This window comes from Hemiscyllium ocellatum, chromosome 4 (genome assembly GCF_020745735.1).
Source record: "Hemiscyllium ocellatum isolate sHemOce1 chromosome 4, sHemOce1.pat.X.cur, whole genome shotgun sequence".
NCBI classification, from domain to species: Eukaryota; Metazoa; Chordata; class Chondrichthyes; order Orectolobiformes; family Hemiscylliidae; genus Hemiscyllium; species Hemiscyllium ocellatum.
The window spans coordinates 143,862,546-143,887,167 of record NC_083404.1 but is presented as its reverse complement, the minus strand read 5'-3'; the positions used below and the strand labels follow the sequence as shown (position 1 = coordinate 143,887,167).

At 46.2% G+C, this 24,622-nt stretch overlaps 1 protein-coding gene across 1 annotated transcript in view; it reads right to left on the bottom strand.

Moving 5' to 3' along the window:
• Window positions 1-24,622, bottom strand: part of sspo (SCO-spondin) — a 538,757-nt gene that overhangs the window by 157,296 nt on the left and 356,839 nt on the right. Inside the window, exons 77-84 of the mRNA XM_060824077.1 lie at window positions 20,346-20,512; window positions 18,114-18,268; window positions 12,301-12,521; window positions 11,765-11,800; window positions 7,830-7,994; window positions 6,143-6,349; window positions 3,911-4,078; window positions 2,740-2,874 (exon numbers count right to left, since the gene is read on the bottom strand). Coding sequence (XP_060680060.1) covers window positions 2,740-2,874; window positions 3,911-4,078; window positions 6,143-6,349; window positions 7,830-7,994; window positions 11,765-11,800; window positions 12,301-12,521; window positions 18,114-18,268; window positions 20,346-20,512 — 1,254 coding nt within the window. The remainder of the gene's footprint in view (window positions 1-2,739; window positions 2,875-3,910; window positions 4,079-6,142; window positions 6,350-7,829; window positions 7,995-11,764; window positions 11,801-12,300; window positions 12,522-18,113; window positions 18,269-20,345; window positions 20,513-24,622) is intronic.

Genomic DNA, 24,622 nt, shown 5'->3' with positions numbered 1-24,622 from the left:
GCACCTCCACACACATCATCTATTGCATCCGCTGCAACCGATGTGGCCTCCTCTATATTGGGGAGACAGCCCGCCTACTTGCGGAACGCTTAATGGAACACCTCTGGGACACCCGGACCAACAAACCCAACCACCCCGTGGCTCAACACTTTAACTCTCCCTCCCACTCCACCGAGGACATGCAGGTCCTTGGTCCTTGAACATAACAACACGACGGTTGGAGGAAGAGTGCCTCATCTTCCACCTGGGAACCCTCTAACCACAAGGGATGAACTCCGATTTCTCCAGTTTCCTCATTTCCCCTCCCCCCACCTTGTCTCAGTCGATTCCCTCGAACTCAGCATCGCCTTCCTAACCTGCAATTTTCTTCCTGACCTCTCCGTCCCCACCCCACTCCGGCCTATCACCCTCACCTTGACCTCCTTCCACCTATCACATCTCCATCGCCCCTCCCCCAAGTCCTTCCTCCCTACCTTTTATCTTTGCCTGCTGGACACACTTTCCTCATTCCTGATGAAGGGCTTATGCCTGAAACATCAAATTTCCTGTTCCTTGGATGCTGCCTGACCTGCTGCGCTTTTCCAGCAACACATTTTCAGCTCCTGTGATCTCCAGCATCTGCAGTCCTCACTTTCTCCCCATATTTGTTATTGCTAATTTTTTTCTTTTTTGCTTACCTACAGAAGATTTTTCAAGTTTTCTGACCTCTATTCTCCCATTTTTAACAACAGTCTTTAGCTCATCCTTTGCTTTCTTATTGGCCTGACTGTCAACTTCATAAACTTCTTCCTTTGACCTAATGCAATCCATAATATCTTTTTCAGATTTTCAGCCAAAGCAGGTATGCAGATATCGGAGTAAACAATTTCTCCTCTCACTCCTCCACTTCCTTCAGGTCAAAGGTGTGGTCATGGGTACCAGCATGGGCTCCTGTGATGCCTGTCCCTTTGTGGGGTACATGGAACATTCCTTGTTCCAGTCCTATGCTAGCCCCCATCCATAACTCATCCTCTGGTATGACAATGATATAATAGGTGCTGCTTCCCTCTCTTGTCTGTAATTGTAAAAGGTCAATTTTGCTTCCAATTTCCACCCTGCTGTCACCTTCACCATCTCTTCCCTTCCCTGACATCTCTGTTTCCATTGCTGGGATGGGCGGCCACCAATATCCATTACAAAATCATCTTACTCCCACAGTTACCTTGACTGTACATCCTCACATCCTGCTTCCTGTAGCAACTCTGTTCCATTCTCCCAGTTCTTCTGTCTGTCTTACATCTGTTCAAATGATGCCAGCTTTGACAAAGGGGCCTCCAAATGTCCACCTTCTTCCTCACACAATGATTCTCCTCCACAGTAGCCCGCAGACATGTCCAAATCGTCTCCCACCTTTCAGCCCCCCAATTCCCTCCCATAAAAGCGATAGGGGTCTCCCTTGTCCTCACCTACACCCCTTACAGTCAGAGAGAACTGCACTTTTAAAAGGTCAATACTGTGGGAGTACCACACTATCAAAAGGTCAGTACTGAGGGAGCACCTTCATATACCTTCTCACATGGATACAAAAGTTCAGAACCCACACAATCCTGCTATGGTAACCTCTGCAAGACATGTCAGATCATTGACATGGGTCCTACCATTACACATGAGGACACCACCCACAAGTACACAGCAGCTATACATGTGACTTGGCCAATGTTGTCTATCTCATAAGCTACAGGCAAGGTTGCCCTGAGGCATGATATATTGACGAGACCATGCAGATGCTACGGCAATGAATGAACGGACACTGCACACAATCACCAGACAGGAATGTACCTTCCCAATCAGGGAACACCTCAGTAGTCAATGACATTCAGCCTCCAATCTCTGGGTAAATGTCCTCCAACTTGACCTTCAAGATACACACAAAAGCATAATCACCAAGCAGAAAGTGATAGCCAAGCTCGGTGTCCACCAAGATGGTCTCAACTGTGATCTTGAGTTCATGTCACGCTACATATAACCCAACCACAATGTCCTGTATCTGTAAAATCTTCCTAACTGTCCTATTTTGACACCATTACCTTGACAACTTGTTATGATCTCTCTACCTTAATTAGTTTGTACAGTTTGTTACTTTGGTTTGTCCCTCAATGTGGGTCTCTTACACCTGTCATGTTATTCCAGCCATTTGGTTTGTCTCTAGCACTACCTTATTTTTGATTTTTTTGTAATTATCTTTCTGCTTTAATTAATTGGATCATAAGTCATCTCTTCACTTGCTGTTCAGCTGTTGACACTTTACTAACACTGTCTGACATGTTTGATCACCTCCAAAGACTCATTAATCAGGCTGTCAATACTCCAGGCATATCACTTGTAAGACTTTTTGATCTCTCAGATTATACATTCTGTGTCTGTGCACTTCTCTTTACCTCACCTGATGAAGGAGTAATGCTCCGAAAGTTTGTAATTTCAAATAAATCTGTTGAACTATAACCCAGTGTTGTGTGACTTCTGACTTTGTCCCCCCCAGTGTGAGAACCTGCTGTACGCTGATTGTGGGAAAAATGGTAAACAACCCAACTGCAACTACCATTCCAAAGTAGTAAATGAAATAAAATGCATTGGGATGTGGAAGGTGCTATTGGAATGTAAGTGTTGCTTCATGATTTTTTGAGCATGAGCCTGTTGAATTAGGCCTGTGTGTTTGGGACTGGAGTGTTGTCCAGAGTCTGACAGCTGGTGGGCACTCACCATCAGGGCACCGACAGCCAATTTCACACCTTTCCACATCAGCACATGCTATTCCAGCCTGCAGGTCAACACAGGAACGTGGGCATTGATTGGCACAATCAGACCACTGCATTGCAGGGGGACAGGAACCAGCTCCTGAGGAACCACAAGGTCAAAGTGCAAAATTAGAATGGATCACAGCACTGCATAGATAACCACCCCACCAAACTGCACTCCCCCTCAAAACCCTCACCCAGAGAAACTATTACCTCCCAGATAAACACACCCTCCCAGAAAAACACTCACCTCCTCAAGCCAGTTCTGCCCCTTCCACCTTGATCCTGGGTCCCAGTTCATGCCTTGCCTCTATTTGTCAAACTCCATCCCTGCTGCATAAATCCATCACCCACCTCATCATAAACTCCATCCCAGAAACACCATCCTCTGGTGTTGGTCAGAAAATGAACTAGACTCACCACATAAACACCGTGGCTACAGTGCTAGGAATACTGCAGTGAGTAACTCACTTCCTGACTCCCGAAAACCTGTCCACCATCTCCAAAGCACAAGTCAGGAGTGTGGTGGAATACTCCCCACTTCCCTGGATGGGGGCAGCTCTAACAACACTCAAGAAGCTCAACACCATCTAGGACAAAGCAGCTGCTTGATTGGTGTCACATGCACAAGCATCCCCTCCCTCCACCACTGACACTCAGTAGCAGCAGTGTGTACTATCTACAAGATGCACTGCAGAAAGTCACCAAAGATCCTGAGACACTACCTTCCAAACCCATGACCCCTTCCATCTCGGAAGACAAGGGCAAAAGATACATGGGAACACCTCCCCCTGCAAGTCCCCCTTCCAGCCACTCACCATCCTGACTTGGAAATATATCACTGTTCCTTCACTGCTTCTCAGACCAAAGCCCAGTTCCTCTAACCATCACCACCTAGACCCCAATCATGATCACTCATCCTCAGGTGTAATCATCATAATTCACCAAACTCCAACCCAAACTGGGTCAGTGTAACCACTCATTCTCCCTATCAGCCATTCCCACCCCATACTTCCCTTTAATGTCAATACTGTTGCCATTCTGCACTGATCCCCAGCCATCTCCTAAACCAGCCTAACAGTGCAGCCAGCAAGTGACTGTGGTCACTATGAACATATCGATCCTGTCATGCTCACCACACAGTTGCATATTACACAGCATCACTTCAAACCGATCTCCTGGACAGGGACGCCCCCCATTCTTAGGGGGTGGGTCAGTACAAGCCCGAATCCGAAGTGCCTTTCCTCCCCCACAGGAACGGTCACATGTGGACCAAGGACTCCAACTGGACCATGCGCCATTCACTGACAAACCAAGAGTAACATCAGTTAGTGATCACTGGATCTCCAATTCTACCCAGAGCAGGCAGGGCAAGTGAGCGGGCAACAAGACAGGGCACACTGCGCAGAAGTGAGAGACCCTTTACTTTGATAATTGGAATAGAAAAGAAGAATATTTTTATTAGCTACCAGAGAGATTCAGGTGCACTCAGACAATAATCATAAAGTTAGTAAACAGCTACAACAAACCACTGGGAAAGCAAATAGTAAAGTTGGCCTTTATTGCAAGGAGTTAGGAATCTTATTGTAATTCCACAAAACTTTGACAAGATCATACCATGTTACCATATCTTACTATTTCTCTGGATTTTGACTGGGGACTGAAATGCAGAGAGGGTTGTTTTAAAAAAAACAAGGATTGCTGTGCTTTTAAAAAGCAGATTAAGGAAACTCCTTGTAAGTTGTGCTTACACAGCTGTTTTATTCAAGAATTACGGAAGCTGATTGGAGATATCTTGGCACGAGGGGATCTATGGGAAAGGAAATTCAGCCAGCAACAAGTTGCTGATTGGTTTGTGGAGTTATGACCAGTTTTGGATGACATTGGACCTTGGCTCACCGAACAGCTTGTGGGTGTACTTGATACTGGCAAAAAAATCCAGACCGCTGCAAGGGGCAAGTCATGTATCTATCTCTCCAGTAAAATATTTCAAGACTAAACAAAGCCAGTTTAATTTCCCTCACAGGTTGGTGTAAGCTGCAGCCTGAAACAGTTATTAAAATATTTTAATTTTCCAATTACCCATGCTTCCAACAAAGAAAGACTGTAGACCCTGGGGACTGGGACCACTCAAGTGAGCAAAAACATGACAGATGGAATATAGTGTGAGAAATGTGAGGTTATGTATTTTGACAGGAAGAGTAGAGGAACTGAATATTATTTAAATGGAGAAAGACTGCAGAAGCAACAAAACAAAGGGATTTGGCAATCTTGTCAGTGAATCACAAAAACGTTAGCATCCAGGTTCAAAAGGTAATAGGGAAGGCAAGTAGAATGTTGGCCTTTATTTCCAAGGGAATGATGTACAAAAGATTTTGCTCAAATTATTCAAGGCATGAGTCAGACTACAACTGGAATACTCTACAAACAGTTTTAACCTCTCATCTAAGGAAAGATAGACTGGCATTGGGGGCAGTCCAGAGAAGGTTCTCTCAGTTAATACCAGGTATGGAGGGACTGTCCTATGAGGAAGGTTGGGCCTTTTGTCATTTGTGTTTAGAATAATGAGCAGCAACCTTCTTGAAATATAAAAAAATTCTGAAAGGCAACAGCAGAAATTGTTGGAAAAGGTCAGCAGGTCTGGCAGCATCTATGGACAGAAATCAGAGTTAACGGTTCAGGTCCAGTCACCCCTACCCCACTGCACCCCAACATTCCTGATGAAGAAAAATGTTGACTCTCCTGCTCCTTAGATGCTGCCTGACCAGTTGTGCTTTTCCAGCAACACACCTTTCAACTCTGACCCTCCAGCAGCTGCAATCCTCACTTTCTCCTGGAGTCATATGTAGGCCAGACCAGGTAAGAATGACAGATTTCCTTACCTGAAGAATATTAGTGAACCAGATGGATTTTTATAACAGTTATCGCTGATCACCATTAAGCTAATTCCAGATTTTTATTGAATTTAAATTTCACCATCTTTCATAGTTGGATTCGAATTTGTGTCCCCTGAACATTAACCTGGCTGACTAGATTGACAGTTCAATGATATTACTATGACACTACTGTCTCCCCCCAAGCCCAAGTTGAAACCCAAGGTCAGCCATGACCATATTAAACAGCAGAGCAGGCTCGAGGGGCTGAATGCCTCCCCCTACTTCTGTTTATTATAGTCTATCAGATGTTCAGTTTGAGAGGCTCCTGAGTTGACAGGATGGTGTGTCTGTTCCTCTTGGTCTCTCTAGCGATCTGTTACCGATCTCACCTTCTAGGACATTGGCTCCTCTCTGACCATAATCACACCTCACTCAGCTTTTATCCTCCAAAGACCTTTCACCACTGCCTCTCTGTGCCCTGTGACCTCTCACCTTTGCAAGCCTTTACATTGCAGAATCGGATCTCGAGATTCCCAGTCAGGATTCCCTCACACCACTGACCGCCCGACTGTGGGCGATTATATGTCCGGAGGCGGTGTTGCTGACCAGCTCCACACCAACGGGAACACTCACTCCACTCTGACCACATGTTCCAGCTGCAGTCCCGGGTACAGTTCTCTCTGGAACATTCCGTTTCATCTACAGACAATAAGTCAGAAATTAATCCACTTTGAAATTCATGATGACCTGTGGATTAACATTAATCTGACTGAATTGTAGAGAAAACAAGACAGGCCGAATGGCCACCGCCTGTTCCTGTGTAACAGCTCAAGGAGAGGTGGGGTGGGGGCGGGGAGAGCTGAATACCCTCCTCTTCCTGTGCCTTACTCTGAAACTTCCTGCCTCAGTTGAAGCTGCTTTCCCTACATTCCCAGGCAGTATATTCCAGCCCCTAACTCCTCACTGGGTGAAAATGCTTTGTCTCACATCACCCTTGCTTCATTTGAACATCACTCTAAATTTACTCTCTCTTGTTATTCCTTTTACAAGTGGGAATGGCTTCTCCCGATCTACTGTGTCCAACCCTCTCATGGTTTTGAAAACCCTCTGTCAGATCTCCTCTCAGCCTTCTTCCCTCCCAGAGAGAACAGTCCCAACCTCTTCAATGTCTTCCCATCACTGAAATGTCTCAATCCTGGAACGATCCTGGTAAATCACTTCTGGAATGTCCAGAGCAAATTCCCATCTTTCTGACAATGTTGGACCCATCCTACTGCTGTACACATCCTCCAGCTGATCTCCAACAATTCCTTACACTGTGCCCCTGTTAATAAAGCCAAGGACACTGTGTGCTTTACTAACTGCTCTCTCCCCCTGCCCTACTGCCTTCAATAGTTTGTTTCCCTCACAACCCCTCTGAACGTCTTGTCCCTAAACATAAATTTCTGCCCTGATCTTTGATTTCCCCCATCAAGGGAAGAAGTTCCTTCCTGTCTACCTTTCCTGTGTCCCTCATCATTTTATTCATCTTAATCATGTCCCCTCTCAATCCCCTTCAGCTCCAAAGAAAATAACCCAGTCTGTCCAATCTCTCTTCATCACTGAAACACTCCAGGCAGGCAGCATCCCGATAACTCTCCTCTGCCCCCTCTCCAATGCTACCACATCCCTCATATAATGTGGATTCCAGAACTGCACACCGTACTCTCACTGTGCTCCAACCAGTGATTAAACAGTTCCAGCATCATCCTCTGCTGTTAAACTCTGTGCCTCAGCTAATAACAGCAAGAATTCAATATGCCTTTTTAACCACTTTACCCACCTGCCTTGAAACCTTAAGGCACCACTGTACCTGCCCACCAAGGTCCCTCTGATCCTCGGCGCTATCCATCACCGTGTATCCACTTGCCTTGTATGTCCTGCCCAAGTGCATCACCTCACACCTATCCCAATTAAATTTCACCTTGAAATGAATTGAACTGTAAGATTTTAGAAGAAGCAATGTCTTCACCAAATTGATTCCTGGTATGACAGTTTTGATGTTTAAGGAATGTTTTCTCTTACCTCTGACCCCAAGTCCTGACCAGGAGCTCTGATGCTGAACCTGACCCCAAGCCGAATACTCTGACCCTGACCCCTGACCTGAAGCCTCAAAGATGACCTTTGAATCCGAACGTACTTGTGCATTGTGGCAGGTTACAGGGTCGTTCCTGGAAGGTTTCCCCAGTGCAGTTCTTGTGTCTCCAACAGGAACGGCTTCGGGTCTTGGTGCTAGGAAGCTCTGTGTCTGTACAGTTCCTGGAGCAAGGAGTCCACGGGGACCAGGGGGAAAACCCATCAGAATCTAGACAAAAACAGAAAGAGTGAGGGTGAATGGAGAGAGCGAGAGTGAGGGTGAAGGGAGAGAGAGTGAGAGTGAGGGTGAATGGAGAGAGAGCGAGAGTGAAGGTGAATGGAGATTGAGAGAGTGAGGGTGAATGGAGAGAGAGAGTGAGGGTGAATGGAGAGAGTGAGAGTGAATGTGAATGGAGAGAGAGAGAGAATGAAGGTGAATTGAGAGAGAGCGAGAGTGAGGGTGAATGGAGGGAGAGCGAGACTGAAGGTGAATGGAGGGAGAGCGAGAGTGAAGGTGAATGGAGGGAGAGCGAGAGTGAAGGTGAATTGAGAGAGAGCGAGAGTGAGGGTGAATGGAGAGAGAGAGAGAGAGTGAAGGTGAATTGAGAGAGAGCGAGAGTGAGGGTGAATGGAGAGAGAGAGAGTGAGGGTGAATGGAGAGAGAGAGAGTGAGGGTGAATGGAGAGAGAGAGAGTGAGAGAGAGAGCGAGGATGAATGGAGAGATCATGAGCGGTGAGAGTGAGAGAGCAACAGAAACAGAGAGAGTGAGTAACATGGGATGGAAACCTCTGCAAGGAATCAGAGGAAGATGGATCAAGGGAACTCAAAGGGAATTCCGAAAAGCGATAAGTGGAGAAATTGAGGGCCAGAATCAAGCAGGGTCACAGTGAAAAGTAATGGAAATGGATAGCATTGTTAAAAATACATGCCTTAAGGCTTTGTGTCTTAATGCACAAAACATTTGCAATAAAATGGATGAATTAATTGTGCAACTAGATAAAAACATGTAGGGTCTATTCAGGACTAAGGAGATGTGACTGCAGGGTGACCAGGGAAGGAGCTGAATATTCAGGGGTATTCACTATCTAGGAAATAGACAGAAAGGACAGGGCAGTGGATATACATTGCTAGTTAAAGGGGAAATTAACACAATAGTGAGGAAGGATATTAGCTCCAATGATGTGGAATCTGTATGTGTAGAGCTGAGAATCATCAAGAGACATAAAACATTAATATATGTTGTATACCGACCCCCAAACTATAGGGGTGATATCGGGATGGCATTAACCAGGAAGTTAGGTTGCTATAAAGGAATGTCTATAATTATGGGTGACTTTAATCTACACATGGATTAGGCAAATCAAATTAGTAAGAATACTAAAGAGATGGAATTCCTGGAATGTATAAGGAATGGTTTTCTGGACCAATACATTGAGGAATCAACTGGAAATCAGGCCATCCTAGATTAGTATTGTGTAATGAGAAAGGAATAATTGATAATCTAGCTGCGTAAGGCCCCGTGGGGAGGAGTGACACTAATATGGTAGAATTCCTCATTAAGAAGCAGAGAGATGTAGCTGATTCTGAGACTAGGATCTTGAATCTAAATGAAGGAAACTGCTATGGTATGAGGCGCACGTTGGTTCTGATAGATTGGGGAACGTTCCGTAAAGAGATAACAGTGGAAAGGCAATGGTAAACATTTAAAAAGGGCATTAGTGAACTCCAGCGCTTGCTCATTCCTATGGAAAAGGTGACCAAACCATGGTGTAGAAGGGAAAAATAAGATAATATTAGATCCAAGGAAGATGCATATAAATTGGCCAGAACAAAACAGCAGTGGATCCAAAATTGGCTTCATGGCAAGAAACAGCAGGTGGTGGTAGAAGGCAGTTTGTGTGACTGGAACCCAATGTGCAGTGGTGTACCACTGAGATCAGTGCGATGGGATCAGGGACCACCAAAGGTCATCTGGATCATTGATAATGAGGAAGTAGTTGTTAGTTTAGAGGAGGATATTAACAGATTGCTCAGGTGAGCAGATCACTGACAGACGGAACTGAACCCGGATAAATGTGAGGGGATGCAGTCTGGAAGAAGGAACAAGACAAGGGAGCACTCAATGAATGTTCAGAACACAAGGAATCTCACTGGAACAGACGGATCTTGGGGAGTTTGTCCACAGATCCCTGAAGGTGGCAGGATAGAGTAATTAAGGTGGTTAAGATGGCGTACAGGACACTTGTCCCTAACAAAGAGCAGGGAGGTTATGTTGAAGCTGTCCAGGACTTTGTTGAGGCCACAGCTGGAGTACTGTGTGCAGCTCTGGTTACCACACTATAGGAAGGATGTGGTTGCATTGGAGGGGATGCTGAGGAGATTCACCAGGATGCTGCTCAGGTTGGAGCATCTCCGTGATGGAGAGAGGCTGGATAAGCTCAGGTTGTTTTCATTAGTGCAGAGAGGGCTGAGGGGGGAACCTGATGGACATGTATAAGATTATGAGGGGCATGGACATGGTGGATAGAAAGCAGCTGTTCCCCTTAGCTGAGAGGTCAATAACAATGGGGCACAGTTTTAAGGTGAAAGGCAGGAGGTTGAAAGGGAATTTGAGGAATGGTTTACACTGCCTGGTTTAGTTGGGGTGGGTTGGGTTGGGGATGGTGATGTGTGGAGGTGTAGTTCAGGCAGGAAACATTACAACATTGAAAAAACGCTTGGATAATTATTTGAAATGTGATAACTTTTAAAGAGATGGGCCTTGTGTGGGAACATCTCATGTAGTTTAGTGGTACAGACGCGATGGCTTGAAGGACCTCTTCTGTAATGTACAGTTCAATGTCATGAGAATCGGGAACAGTTTAGAATTCAACAAAGACGATGGGATTGATTAAGGAAAGGAAAATACAGTACAAGAGTACTCTTCAGGGAAACAGAACTGACTGTAAAAGCTTTGCTCAGTATGGGAAAAGATGATGTGGAGGTCCTGGTGTTGGACTGGGCTGCACAAAATTAAAACTCACACGACATCAGGTATAGTCCAAAAGGTTTAGTTGGAAGCACTAGCTTTCAGAGCGCTGCTCCTTTGTCACGTAGCGACCCAATGAAGGAGCAGCACTTCCAAACAAACCTGTTGGACTATAACCGGGTGTATGATTTTTAACTACATGAAGAGAGAAGGACTGGAGAAGAGAAATGTAAATCCCTTACAATAAGAAATAAGGGAATTTATAAATATCTGACCAACCAAATACCATACTTTGGTTCTCTTCTGACAAAAGGGGACACAACGAACATGCCAGAAATGTTGGACAATGCAAGTTCTATTGAGAGTGAGGAACGGAAGGAAATTAGTATTAATCAGGGAATAGCATTGGGAAAATTGATGGGACTGAAGGCAGTTAAATCTCTACGGCCTGATAATCTACATCACAGAGTACTTAAGGAAGTGGCTCCAGAAATAATGGATGCATTGGTAGTACCTTCCAAGATTCTTTAAACTGTGGAATATTATAGACCAATCAGCCTGACATCAGTAGTGGTTAATATCAAAGACTTAATAGCAGAGCACCAAGACCAATAAAATTCTAACAGGGATACACAGGGTAAACAGGGATACACAGGGTAAACAGGGAGTTCCTGATGACTGAAGAGTCCAGAACCAGAGGCCACAGCCTAAGAATCAGGGGTAAGACATTTCGGACTGAGATGAGGAGAAATGTCTTCACCAGAGAGTGGGTGTGGGGTGGGTGGGGGGGGGGGGGTGACCCTTTGGAATTCTCTGCCACAGAAAATAGTTGTGGCCAAAACACTGAATATTTTCAAGAAGGAGTTAGATACAATTCTTATGGGTAAAGGGATCAAAGGGGATGGGAGAAAGTGAGAGCAGGGGACTGAGTTGGATGATCAACCATGATCGTATTGAATGGTGCACCAGGCTTGAAGGGCAGAATGGCCTACTCTGGTTCCTATTTTTGATGATAAATCTTTCAAATTACCTGGTAAACTGACAGGTTCTCTCGTTGGCACAGACACTGAAAGAAAGAGAACTTAATTACTGGATTAGGAATGATCTGTCCTGACTTCAGACACCTAGCAATCTGGAGGCTGAAGGGAACTGTCCTCAGAGCCCCAGGCTCACTCACTCATCATCCAGGACAGTGGGGGCAGGCTTCTTCAGACTCACCCTCATTCAACACGTATGTATCCTCAATCCCTCATCCTCCTCATCCCTTGCCTTTATCCATTCCCACCGTTATCCATCCCTCACTTCTCTCCAATCCCAGACCCTTCCCCCAATCCCTCACCCGCCCCATCCCTCACCTTCCTCAACCCTCACCTTCCTCAACCCTCACCTTACTCAACCCTCAGCCTCATTGTATTCCATCCTGTGTCACAACCATACCCCTTGCCCTCATCCAACCCTCACCCTCACTGACTCTTGCCAACCCTCACCCTCCCATTGCTCACCCTTACTCTCCCATCGCTCTCTGTCACCCTCACCCTCGCCCCACTCTCCCTCTCCCTCACCCACCTTCACAGTCCGGACTCTGACAAAATTTAAAATCAATTCTTGGTCCAACACAGTCTTTGCCGCCATTGGTTGGTGCTGGGTTTGAGCAGTCACGTGATCTGGTCATGTGGCCAATTCCACCACAGCTGCGGGAACAGGAAGTCCAGGGGCTCCATGTGGAAAACTGTCCATCAGCCACACAGACAGCGAATGAGCAGTTCAGTTGTCCATTCCTGCATGTACTGAGTAGGAATGGAGAATGGTCAGTACAGGTCTCACTCTCATCCCACTTCCCACACGAGGCCCACAGCCTGGAATGTTATGGCACTTCAAATACTCATCCAAGTAGATTCTAAAGCTCAGTCTGTAAAGAGAAATCAGAGTTCAGGTCCAGTAACTCCCAGTTCTGAGGAAGGGTCACTGCATCCGAAACGTTCACTCCGATTTCTCTTAACAGCTGCTGTCAGACCTGCTGAGCTTTTCCAGCAACTTCTGTTTTGTTTCTGGTTTACAGCATCTGCAGTTCTTTCAGTTTTTGCTTTTTAAAGATTGTGAGCTTTCCCAACACCTACCCTCTCAGACAGTGCATCCCAGGCCTCCAACACCTCCTGGATGAAAATATTTTCCTGCATATCCCCTCTAAACCTCCTGCCTTTCACTTTAAAATTATACCCCATCATTATTGACCCTTCAACTGAGGAGAATAGTTGCTTCCTAAGCATCCTGTCCATACCCCTCATAATCTTACACACCTTTATCATGTTCCCCGCCCAACCCTCTCTGCTCTAAAGAAAATAACCTGAGATTATCCAGCCTCTCTCCATCACGGAATCTCTCCATCCCAGGCAACATCCTGATGAATCTCCTCTGCATCTCCTCCAATGCTATCATATCCAATTACTCACTTCTCATTTTCCTCAACCTTCCGATTCCTCCACTCTCTCGGCGGAGCAGGTAACAGCTGTCTGGTGGTGTTTTTTTAAGTTGCAGGTATAGTCCAGTTTTTGTTTTTTAACGGCTAAAATTTAAAGTTTTTTTTAAGTGTCTAGCGGACCCGGAAGCTGGTGCCGCGCTAGCTTACCTGGGAAGGTTTTTTTTTCTTAAATAAGCGTGCAGGTGAGGAACCCGAGGCACTACAGGGGTAGAGCCTCCCACCCGCCCTCCTCCTCTAACCTAATAATAAGACCCATTGTGGTAAGCAGGTAAGTGCTGCATTTTGCTTGTTTGTCTCTTTAGATCTAGTTTTTAAAGTTTACCTTTTAGAGGGATGGCAGCGAAGGCAGTGCAATGTTCCTCTTGCAACATGTATGAGGTGAGGGAAGCCATTAGCGTCTCTGCTGATTACACTTGCAAGAAGTGCACCCATCTCCAGCTCCTCCAAGACTGTGTTAGGGAACTGGAGCTGGAGTTGGATAAACTGCGGATCATTTGGGAGGCAGAGGTGGTCATAGATCAGAGCTTTAGGGAAGTAGTTACTCCGAAAGTTATAGAGAGATGGGTGACAGTGAGGGGGAGTGGGAGGAAGCAGCCAGTGCAGGGACCCCCTGCGGTCATTCCCCTCAAGAACAAGTATACCGTTTTGGATACTTGTGGGGGGGATGACTTACCAGGGGCAAGCAACGAGGTTCAGGCCTCTGGCACGGAGCCTGTCCCCGTTGCTCAGAAGGGAAGGGTGGAGAAAGGTAGAGCGATAGTTATTGGGGACTCAATAGTGAGGGGCACAGATATGCGGTTTTGCGGGGGCGACAGAGACTCACGTTTGGTATGTTGCCTCCCAGGTGCAAGGGTACGTGATGTCTCTGATTGTGTTTTCCGGGTCCTTAAGGGGGAGGGGGAGCAGCCCCAGATCGTGGTCCACGTTGGAACCAACGACATAGGTAGGAAGAGGGGTGAGGATGTCAGGCAGGCTTTCAGGGAGCTAGGTTGGAAGCTCAGAGCTAGAACGAACAGAGTTGTTGTCTCTGGTTTGTTACCCGTGCCACGTGATAGAGAGTCGAGGAATAGGGAGAGAGAGCAGTTAAATGCCTGGCTACAGGGATTGTGCAGGAGGGAGGGATTCCAGTTTCTGCATAGCTGGGGTTCTTTCTGGAGAAGGTGGGACCTCTATAAACAGGATGGTCTACACCTGAACCTGAGGGGCACCAATATCCTTGGGGGGAGGTTTGCTAGTGCTCTTTGGGAGGGTTTAAACTAACTCTGCAGGGGCATGGGAACCTGGACTGTAGCTTTAGGGTACGGGACCTTGAGTGTAGGGAGGTTAGGAACAAGGCATCGATCTCGAAGGAGGGTGCCTGTAAATAGGAAGGTGGCTTGAAGTGTGTATACTTCAATGCTAGAAGTATAAGAAATAAGGTAGGTGAACTTGCAGCGTGGGTTGGACTTCGATGTTGTGGCCATTACAGAGACGTGGGTAGAACAGGGACAGGAATGGCTGTTGCAGGTTCCAGGGTTTAAATGTTTTAGTAGGGTCAGAGGTGGGGGTAAAAGAGGGGGAGGTGTGGTATTGCTTGTCAAGGATAGTATTACAGCAGTGGAAAGGACGATGGAGGAAGACTTGCCATCTGAGGTAGTTTGGGCTGAGGTTAGAAATAGAAAGGTGAGGTCACCCTGTTAGGAGTTTTCTACAGGCCTCCTAATAGTCCGAGAGAAGTAGAGGAAAGTATTGCGAGGATGATTCAGGAGAAGAGTGAAAGTAGCAGGGTGGTTGTTATGGGGGACTTTAACTTCCCAGATATTGACTGGGAAAACTATAGCTTGAGTTCGTTAGATGGGTCGGTGTTTGTCCAATGTGTGCAGGAGGGTTTCCTGACACAATATGTAGACAGGCCAACAAGAGGTGAGGCTATACTGGATTTGGTTCTAGGTAATGAACCAGGCCAGGTGTTAGACTTGGAGGTAGGTGAGCACTTCGGGGACAGTGACCACAACTCGGTGACTTTTACTCTAGTGATGGAGAGGGATAAGTGTGCACTGCAGGGCAAGAGTTATAGCTGGGGGCAGGGAAATTATGATGCGGTGAGGCATGACTTAGGATGTGTGGATTGGAAAAATAGGCTTCAAGGGAAGAACACAAATGATATGTGGAGATTGTTCAAGGAACAGCTATTGGGTGTCCTTGATAAGTATGTACCAGTCAGACAGGGAGTAAAGGGTCTTGTGAGAGAGCCGTGGTTTAATAAGGAATTGGAATCCCTTGTGAAAGGGAAGAGGGCGGCCTATGTAAAGATGAGGCGTGAAGGTTCAGTTGGGGCGATTGAGAGTTATAAGGTAGCCAGGAAGGATCTAAAGAGAGAGCTAAGAGCAGCGAGAAGGGGACATGAAAAGTCCTTAGTTGGTAGGATTAGGGAAAACCCAAAGGCTTTCTATAGGTATGTCAGGAATAAAAGGATGACTAGGGTAGGTATTGGTCCAGTCAAGGATAGTAGTGGGAAGTAGTGGGTGTACCTCAAGGATCTGTTTTGGGACCATTGCTTTTTGTTATCTTTATAAATGATCTAGAGGAAGGACTTGAAAGCTGGGTGAGTAAGTTTGCGGATGACACAAAAGTCGGTGGAGTTGTGGATAGTGAGGAAGGATGTGGCAGGTTACAGCGGGATATAGACAAGTTGCAAAGCTGGGCAGAAAGGTGGCAAATGGAATTCAATGCAGCTAAGTGTGAAGTCATTCACTTTGGTAGGAGTAACAAGAAGATGGATTACTGGGCTAATGGTAGGCTACTTGGTAGTGTGGATGAGCAGAGGGATCTTGGTGTCCATGTACACAGATCTCTGAAAGTTGCCACCCAGGTAAATAGTGCTGTGAGGAAGGCATATGGTGTACTGGGCTTTATTGGCAGAGGAATTGAGTTCCGGAGTCCTGAGGTCATGTTGCAGTTGTATAAGACTCTGGTGCGGCCTCATCTGGAGTATTGTGTGCAGTTTTGGTCGCCATACTATAGGAAGGATGTGGAGGCATTGGAACGAGTGCAGAGGAGGTTTACCAGGATGTTGCCTGGTATGGTAGGAAAATCGTATGAGGAAAGACTGAGGCACTTGGGGCTGTTCTCATTGGAGAAAAGAAGGTTTAGGGGAGATTTGATAGAGGTGTACAAGATGATTAGGGGTTTAGATAGGGTAGACACTGAGAACCTTTTACCGCTAATGGAGTCAGCTGTTACAAGGGGACACAGCTTTAAATTAAGGGGTGGAAGGTATAGGACAGATGTTAGGGGTAGATTCTTTACACAGCGGGTTGTGAGTTCATGGAATGCCCTGCCAGTAGCAGTGGTGAACTCTCCCTCTTTATGGTCATTTAAGTGGGCATTGGATAAGCATATGGAGGTTATTGAGTAAAAAATGAGGTCTGCAGATGCTGGAGATCACAGCTGAAAATGTGTTGCTGGTCAAAGCACAGCAGGCCAGGCAGCATCTCAGGAATAGGGAATTCGACGTTTCGAGCATAAGCCCTTCATCAGGATTCCCGATGAAGGGCTTATGCTCGAAACGTCGAATTCCCTATTCCTGAGATGCTGCCTGGCCTGCTGTGCTTTGACCAGCAACACATTTTCAGCTATGGAGGTTATTGGGCTAGTGTAGGTTAGGTAGGCTTTGGTCGGCGCAACATCGAGGGCCGAAGGGCCTGTACTGCGCTGTATTTTCTATGTTCCATGTTCTCTTTCCTGGCTCTTTCAGTTGTTGAGTTGATATACAGAGATGATCATTTTGTGCTGACTGTTTCCATTCAGTGAGAACATAGAACATGGAACAATATAGTGTTAAGCATGGATAAGCATATAGAGGTTATTGGGCTAGTGTAGGTTAGGTAGACTTTGGTCGGCGCAACATCGAGGGCCGAAGGGCCTGTACTGCGCTGTATTTTTCTATGTTCTATGTTCTATGTTCTAATCTAAGCCCATCCCTCTACACTATCCTGTGATCATCCATATGCTTATCTAAGGTCTGTTTAAATGCCCCTAAAGTGGCTGAGTTAACTACATTGGGCTGGCAGGGCATTCCACACCCTTACCACTCTCTGAGTAAAGAACCGGAGTTTGCACGTTCTCCCCGTGTCTGCGTGGGTTTCCTCCGGGTGCTCCGGTTTCCTCCCACAGTCCAAAGATGTGCGGGTCAGGTGAATTGGTCATGCTAAATTGCCCGTAGTGTTAGGTAAGGGGTAAATGTAGGGGTATGGGTGGGTTGCGCTTCGGCGGGTCGGTGTGGACTTGTTGGGCCGAAGGGCCTGTTTCCACACTGTAAGTCTAATCTAATCTAAAAAAACCTGCCTCTGACATCTGTCTTAAATCTATCACCCCTCAATTTGTAGCTATGCCCCCTCGTACAAGCTGATGTCATCATTCTAGGAAAAAGACTTTCACTGTCTACCCGAACTAATCCTCTGATCATCTTGTATGTCTCTATCAAATCCCCAAGTCTCTCAGCCTTTCCTCATAAGATCAGGCAACATCCTGGTAAATCTCCTCTGCACCTTTTCAAATGCTTCCACATCCTGTAATGAGGCGACCAGAACTGTACACAATACTCCAAGTGTGGCCGCACAAGCATTTTGGAAAGTTGCAGCATGTCATTACGGCTCTGGAACTCAATCCCTCTCCCAATGAAACCTAACACACCATATGCCTTCTTAACAACACTATCAACCTGGGTGGCAACTTTCAGGGATCTATGTACATGGACTCCAAGATCCCTCTGCACATCCACACTACCAAGAATCTTTCCATCGACCCAGTACTCTGCCTTCCTGTTATTCTTCCCAAAGTGAATCATCTCACATTTAGCTGCATTGAATCTCATTTGCCACCTCTCAGACCAATTCTGCAGTTCTGGAACGTTCCTTACCAATTGCTGCATTCATGTTGGAATAGAGTCCCTGATGGAATCTCCTCTTGAATCTCTGCATCATCATCCCTTAACGTAATTGGAGGGACTGACGGATTTATGGAGTGATTCTGAAATAGCTGCAGAGTATCCTCCTTTATCACACAGGCACATTCCTAGACAGAATACAAGCAGGTGTAAAGAGTGTCAGAATTAAGAGCTAGAATAGGCCATACAACCATTTGTGCTGCAAATGTGTTGCTGGTCAAAGCACAGCAGGCCAGGCAGCATCTCAGGAATAGAGAATTCGACGTTTCGAGCATAAGCCCTTCATCAGGAATAAGAGAGAGAGAGAGCCAAGCAGGCTAAGATAAAAGGTAGGGAGGAGGGACTAGGGGGAGGGGCGATGGAGGTGGGATAGGTGGAAGGAGGTCAAGGTGAGGGTGATAGGCCGGAGTGGGGTGGGGGCGGAGAGGTCAGGAAGAGGATTGCAGGTTAGGAGGGCGGTGCTGAGTTGAGGGAACCGACTGAGACAAGGTGGGGGGAGGGGAAATGAGGAAACTGGAGAAATCTGAATTCCAAATTTTGTTGGTTGGAATGTAGTTCGGAGTCCGTGTGGGATCAGTCGGTTCCGTAGACAGGTGCTGAGGAAGGAGATGTGGCTGTGGTAACGAGTCTGTTTGAGAACGTGGCTGAAGAGTTTCTGTGCAGAGGAGATGACCTGGGGGGTGCAGTGAGAGAGGGACTCACTGAAATCCTTGTAGAGGGAGGAAGAGAGCTTCTTCAAGGAAGGCATCCTTGTAAGAGGATTCGCAGTAGGTTAAAATCTTCGAGTAAAAAATGAGGTCTGCAGATGCTGGAGATCACAGCTGCAAATGTGTTGCTGGTCAAAGCACAGCAGGCCAGGCAGCATCTCAGGAATAGAGAATTCGACGTTTCGAGCATAAGCCCTTCATCAGGAATAAGAGAGAGAGCCAAGCAGCATCAGGAATAAGAGAGAGAGCATGCTGCTTGGCTCTCTCTCTTATTCCTGATGCTGCTTGGCTCTCTCTCTTATTCCTGATGAAGGGCTGATGCTCGAAACGTCGAATTCTCTATTCCTGAGATGCTGCCTGGCCTGCTGTGCTTTGACCAGCAACACATTTGCAGCTGTGATCTCCAGCATCTGCAGACCTCATTTTTTACTCATACAACCATTTGTGTCCAATTTCCCATTGGAGATGCAAAAGCCTTTTCTATATATTATTGTGTTTTTGACTGGGGACCGGAAAGGGAAAGTGAGTTTCAGACACTCATTGTGTTTGCTGTTTACACAGCTGTTAGTTCAAGCAGTGAGGAAAGTGAGCTACAGATAAACGAGAACCGGGGACATTTGCGCAAATGGAAATTTGGCCGGCAACAAGTAGTTGATTGGTCTGTAACCTAGTGACTAGCACGTAGCAAAGTGACCAGCACGTAGCATAGCGACCAGCACATAACATGGTGACCCAGCATGTAACATGGTGACCCAGCATGTAACACACATGTAACCTGGTGACCAGCATGTAACCTGGTGACCAGCATATAGAAGCCATCAGAGCTCTGGCAGGGAGGCGCTATTTCTGCTCAACAGCAAAAGGCACCTCAAGCCTGAAAATAGCTAATTTATTTTTCCTTTCCGGTTGCTGTAAGCTGTGACGTTCCATTGATATGTCAACAACATCTATAAATGGGAACTGGTCACCCCGTGTCTTGTGCAAACAATTGAAAAGTTCTGGAAAAGGAAAACGAAGAAGCAAAGTTTGGAAAGCAAAAAGATCATTTTAGAAAACCCTATGAACAGGGGCCACTGAACCCCCTTTCCAATCTTTCCCTTCACCCATACACTCATGGTTTTGTGTGCGAGAGAGAGAGAGAGAGAGAGAGAGAGTGTGTGTGTGTGTGTGTGTGTGTGTGTGTGTGTGTGTGTGTGTGTGTGTGTGTGTGTGTGTGTGTGTGTGTGTGTGTGTGTGTGTGTGTGTGTGTGTGTGTGACACTTCAGTAAACTGAACAAACCAAAATATGATCTATGAACCCAGATTCCATCCTGGGAGCAGACCATTACTTGTCCAGTAATGACACAAGCTGGGATTGTGACACTGGGATCTTCCAGCCTTTTCTGTTGGGCTCAGTACCTGAGCAGCTAAGATCTGCTTTCTCAGCTGTGGCCCAGGCCAAAGCCTGGAGCTTTCTTCAACCACTGAATCGATTAAAGCTGGAGGCTAGAGCTCTCACCTGAACACAGGATCCATTATGAAGATAGCTGCCCACAGGACAGTGACAGCCTTCCTCACAGCCATCACTGAAACACTCCACAAGACCATTAAGATGGGCACAGCTGTACGGGCAGCCATCACTGACCACACATTCTCGATACAATCGGTCTGACGGGCAGCCCACCTCTAGAAAGAGAAAAACACGTTACAATGAGCACTCAAAACTCAGCAACCACCTCCAGTCAGCGATCCCTCCCTCACTCCCCGCTCTCCCCCATTACTCTCCCTGCTTTCTTTCCCTCACTCGTGCCATTCTCTGCCCTCACTCTCCCTGCACTCCCCCCTCACTCCCCACTCTCCCTGCACTCCCCCCTCACTCCCCACTCTCCCTGCACTCCCCCCTCACTCCACGCTCTCAGAGTGTGAAAGAATGTTGGAAAATATGAGAGAGAGAGGGTGGGGGAATTAAGAAAGTGTGAGAGAGAGGGAAGGGGGGAGAGAGAGAGACAGACAGACAGAGAGAGACAGAGAAAGACAGAGAAAATGAGAGTGAGTGCATGTGAAAGACAGTGTGAGTGAGGAGAGAGAGAATAAGACAGCAAGTGAGAAATTGAGAAAGAGAATGAAAGTGAGAGTGCGAGAGACAATGAGTAAGAGAGTGAAAGCAGGAGAGAGAAGTACAGAGAGAGAGGTATTCAGACAATGAGATAGACCATAGGAACAGCATAGGAACAGACCATTTGGCCCATCATGTATATGCTGAAAATAATGTCATTCTAAATTAATCCATCTGCCTGCATACAGTCTGTATCCCTCCAATTCCTGCCTAGTTATATCTGTCTAAATAAATGCCTTTTAAAATTTGCAATCTTTTCCACTCCTTTGTCTGCTTTGGACAAGCCAATTTTGTATCCAACTTATCGACTCCTCATGGACTCCATGTGATTTGATCTTCTGGACCAGTCCGCAATGAGGAAGGGTCCTTGTCAAAAACTTTAATCAAGTCCATGTAGACAATATCCATTGTCCTGCCCTCGTCAATCATCTTAGTCAGTTAGAGTCATAGAGATGTACAGAACGGAAACAGACCCTTCGATCCAACTCACCCATGCTGACCAAATATCCAAAATTAATCTAGTCCTACCTGCCAGCACCAGGCCCATATCCCTCCAAACCCTTCCTATTCATATACCCATCCAGATGCCTTTTAAATGTTGCAATTGTACCAGCCTCCACCACATCCTCCGGCAGCTCATTCCATACACGTACCACCTTTTGTGTGAAAACGTTGCCTCTTAGGTCCTTTTTAAATCTTTCCCTCTCACCTTTAACCTATGCACTCAAGTTCTGGACTCCCCCACATCAGGGACAAGACCTTATCTATTTATCCTATCCATGCCCCTCATGATTTTATAAACATCTATAACGTCACCCTTCAGCCTCTGATGCTCCAGGGGAAACAGCCCCAGGCTGTTCAGCCTCTCCCTGTAGCTCAAACCCTCCAACCCTGGAAATGTCCTTGTAAATCTTTTCTGAACCCTTTCAAGTTTCACAATAACCTTCCATGGGAGGGAGAGCAGAATTGAACCGCTGTAGTCCATGTGCTGGAGGTTGGCCCACAATGCCCTTAGGGAGAGAGTTGTAGGATTTTGATCCAGCAACAGTGAAGGAACAACAATATATATCCAAGTCAGGATAGTGAGTGGCATGAAGGGGTGATGTTCCCATGTATCTGATGCGCTTGCCTTTCTAGATGGTAGTGGTTGTGGGAAGTGATCATTTCTAGAAGTTTTTGATGCAGTGCCACATTACAAATTTGTGAGTAAAGTTATAGTCCACTATACAAAAAGGGATGGCAGCAACAATGATTTAAAATTGGCTGAATGACAGGGAACAGAGAGTAACAGTCAATGGAAATGTTTCAGATTGGAGAAAGGATTGTAGTGGAGTCCTCCAGATGATTGGTATTGGGATTCTTGCTTTTCCTGAAATATATTAATCACTTGGATCTCGCTGTGCAGGAGATAATTTCCCAGTTTGGAGATGACACTGAACTATGGGAGAATTGTGAACTGTGAGGACAGTGTGGAACTAAAATAGGACATTGACAAGTTGGTGGAGTGGGCAGATAGGTGCAGATGAGGTTCAAAATAGAGAATTATGTGGTGATGCACTTTAGGAGGAAGAACATTGTAAGAAAATATAAAAGAGATGGTACAATTCCAAAGGAGGTGCTAGAGTTGAGGGACATGGGCATATATAGAGTCACAGGGTCATAGAGATGTACAGCACAGAAACAGACCCTCTAGTCCAACCTGTCCATGCCGACCAGATATCTCAACCTAATCTAGTCCCACCTGCCAGCATCCAGCCCATATCCCTACAAACCCTTCCTATTCATATACCCATCCAAATGCCTCTTAATTGTACCAGCCTCCACCACATCCTCTGGCAGCTCATTCCATACAAGTACCATCCTCTGTGTGAAAAGTTGGCCCTTAGGTCTCTTTTATATCCAATGTGTCCTTGTCCTTTATCCAATGTGTACAGGAGGGTTTCCTGACACACTATGTCGAAGGGCTGACAAGAGGGGAGGCCACACTGGGTCTGGTGCTTGATAATGAACCAGGCCAGGTGTTTGATTTAGTTGTAGGTGAGCACTTTGGAGAGAGTGACCATAATTCAGTTACGTTTAGTTTAGCAATGGAAAGGGATAGGTACATGCCACAGGTCAAGAGTTATCAATGGGGTAAGGGCAATTATAATGCAATTAGGCAAGAATTAGGATGCACAGAATGGGGTAGCAAAATGCAGGGGATGCAGACAATGGAAATGTGGAGCTGGTTTAAGGAACAGATATTGCGTGTCCTTGATAGCTGTGTCCCTGTCAGGCAGGGAGGAAGTGATAAGGTAAGGAACCGTGGTTTACTACAGAAGTTGCATGCCTTGTTAAGCAGAAGAAGGAGGCTTATGTGTTGATGAGGCAAGATGGTTCAGATGAGGCGATGGAGAGTTACAGATCAGCTTGGAAGGATTTAAAGAGACAATTAAGAAGAGCAAAGACAAGACACGAGCAGTCTTTAGCAAAATAGAATAAAGGTGAACCCTAAAGCTTTCTATAGGTATGTGAGGATTGGGCGGCACGGTGGCACAGTGGTTAGCACTGCTGCCTCACAGCGCCAGGGACTTGGGTTCAATTCTCGCCTCAGGCGACTGACTGTGTGGAGTTTGCACGTTCTCCCCGTGTCTGCGTGGGTTTCCTCCGGGTGCTCCGGTTTCCTCCCACAGTCCAAAGATGTGCGGGTCAGGTGAATTGGCCATGCTAAATTGCCCGTAGTGTTAGGTAAGGAGTATATGTAGGGGTATGGGTGGGGTTCGCTTCGGCGGGTCGGTGTGGACTTGTTGGGCTGAAGGGCCTGTTTCCACACTGTAAGTAATCTAATCTAATCTAAAAGGATGACTAGGGTAGGAATAGGGCCAGTCAAAGACAGAAGTGGGAAGTTGAGTGTGGACCCTGTGGAGATCGGAGAGGTGCTAAACGAACATTTCTCATCAGTGTTCACTCAGGAAAAGGAGAATATTGTAGAGGAGAAGAATGTGGTATGAGATATTAGACTAGAAAGGATAGAGGTTAATTACGACGAGGTGTTATCAATTCTAGAAGGAGAGAAAGTAGACAAGTCCCCTGGGCCGGATGAGATTTATCCGAGGATCCTCTGGGAAGCTGGGGAGGAGATAGCAGAGCCTTTGGCTTTGATATTTGAGTTGTCATTGTCTACAGGTTTAGTACCAGAGGACTGGAGGATTGCAAATGTTGTGCCCTTGTTTAAGAAGGGCAGTTGAGATGACCCAGGTAATTATAGACCAGTAAGCCTTACTTCTGTTGTAGGAAAGGTTTTGGAAAGGATTATAAGAGATAAGATTTATAATCATCTAGCAGGCAACAATTTGATTTCAGATAGTCGACATGGTTTCGTCAAGGGCAGATCATGTCTCACAAACTTCATTGAGTTTTCTGAGAAGGTGACCAAGCATGTAGATGAGGGTAGGGCAGTTGACGTGGTGTACATGGACTTCAGTAAAGCCTTCGGTAAGATTCCACATGTTAGGCTATTGGAGAAAATGCAGAGGCATGGAATTCAGGGTAATTTACCAATTTGGATTAGAAACTGGCTTTCTGAAAGAAGGCAGCGAGTGGTGGTTGATGGAAAACATTCAGCCTGGAGTCCAGTTACTAGTGGTGTGCCACAAGGATCTGTTTTGGGACCACTGCTGTTTGTCATTTTTATAAATGAC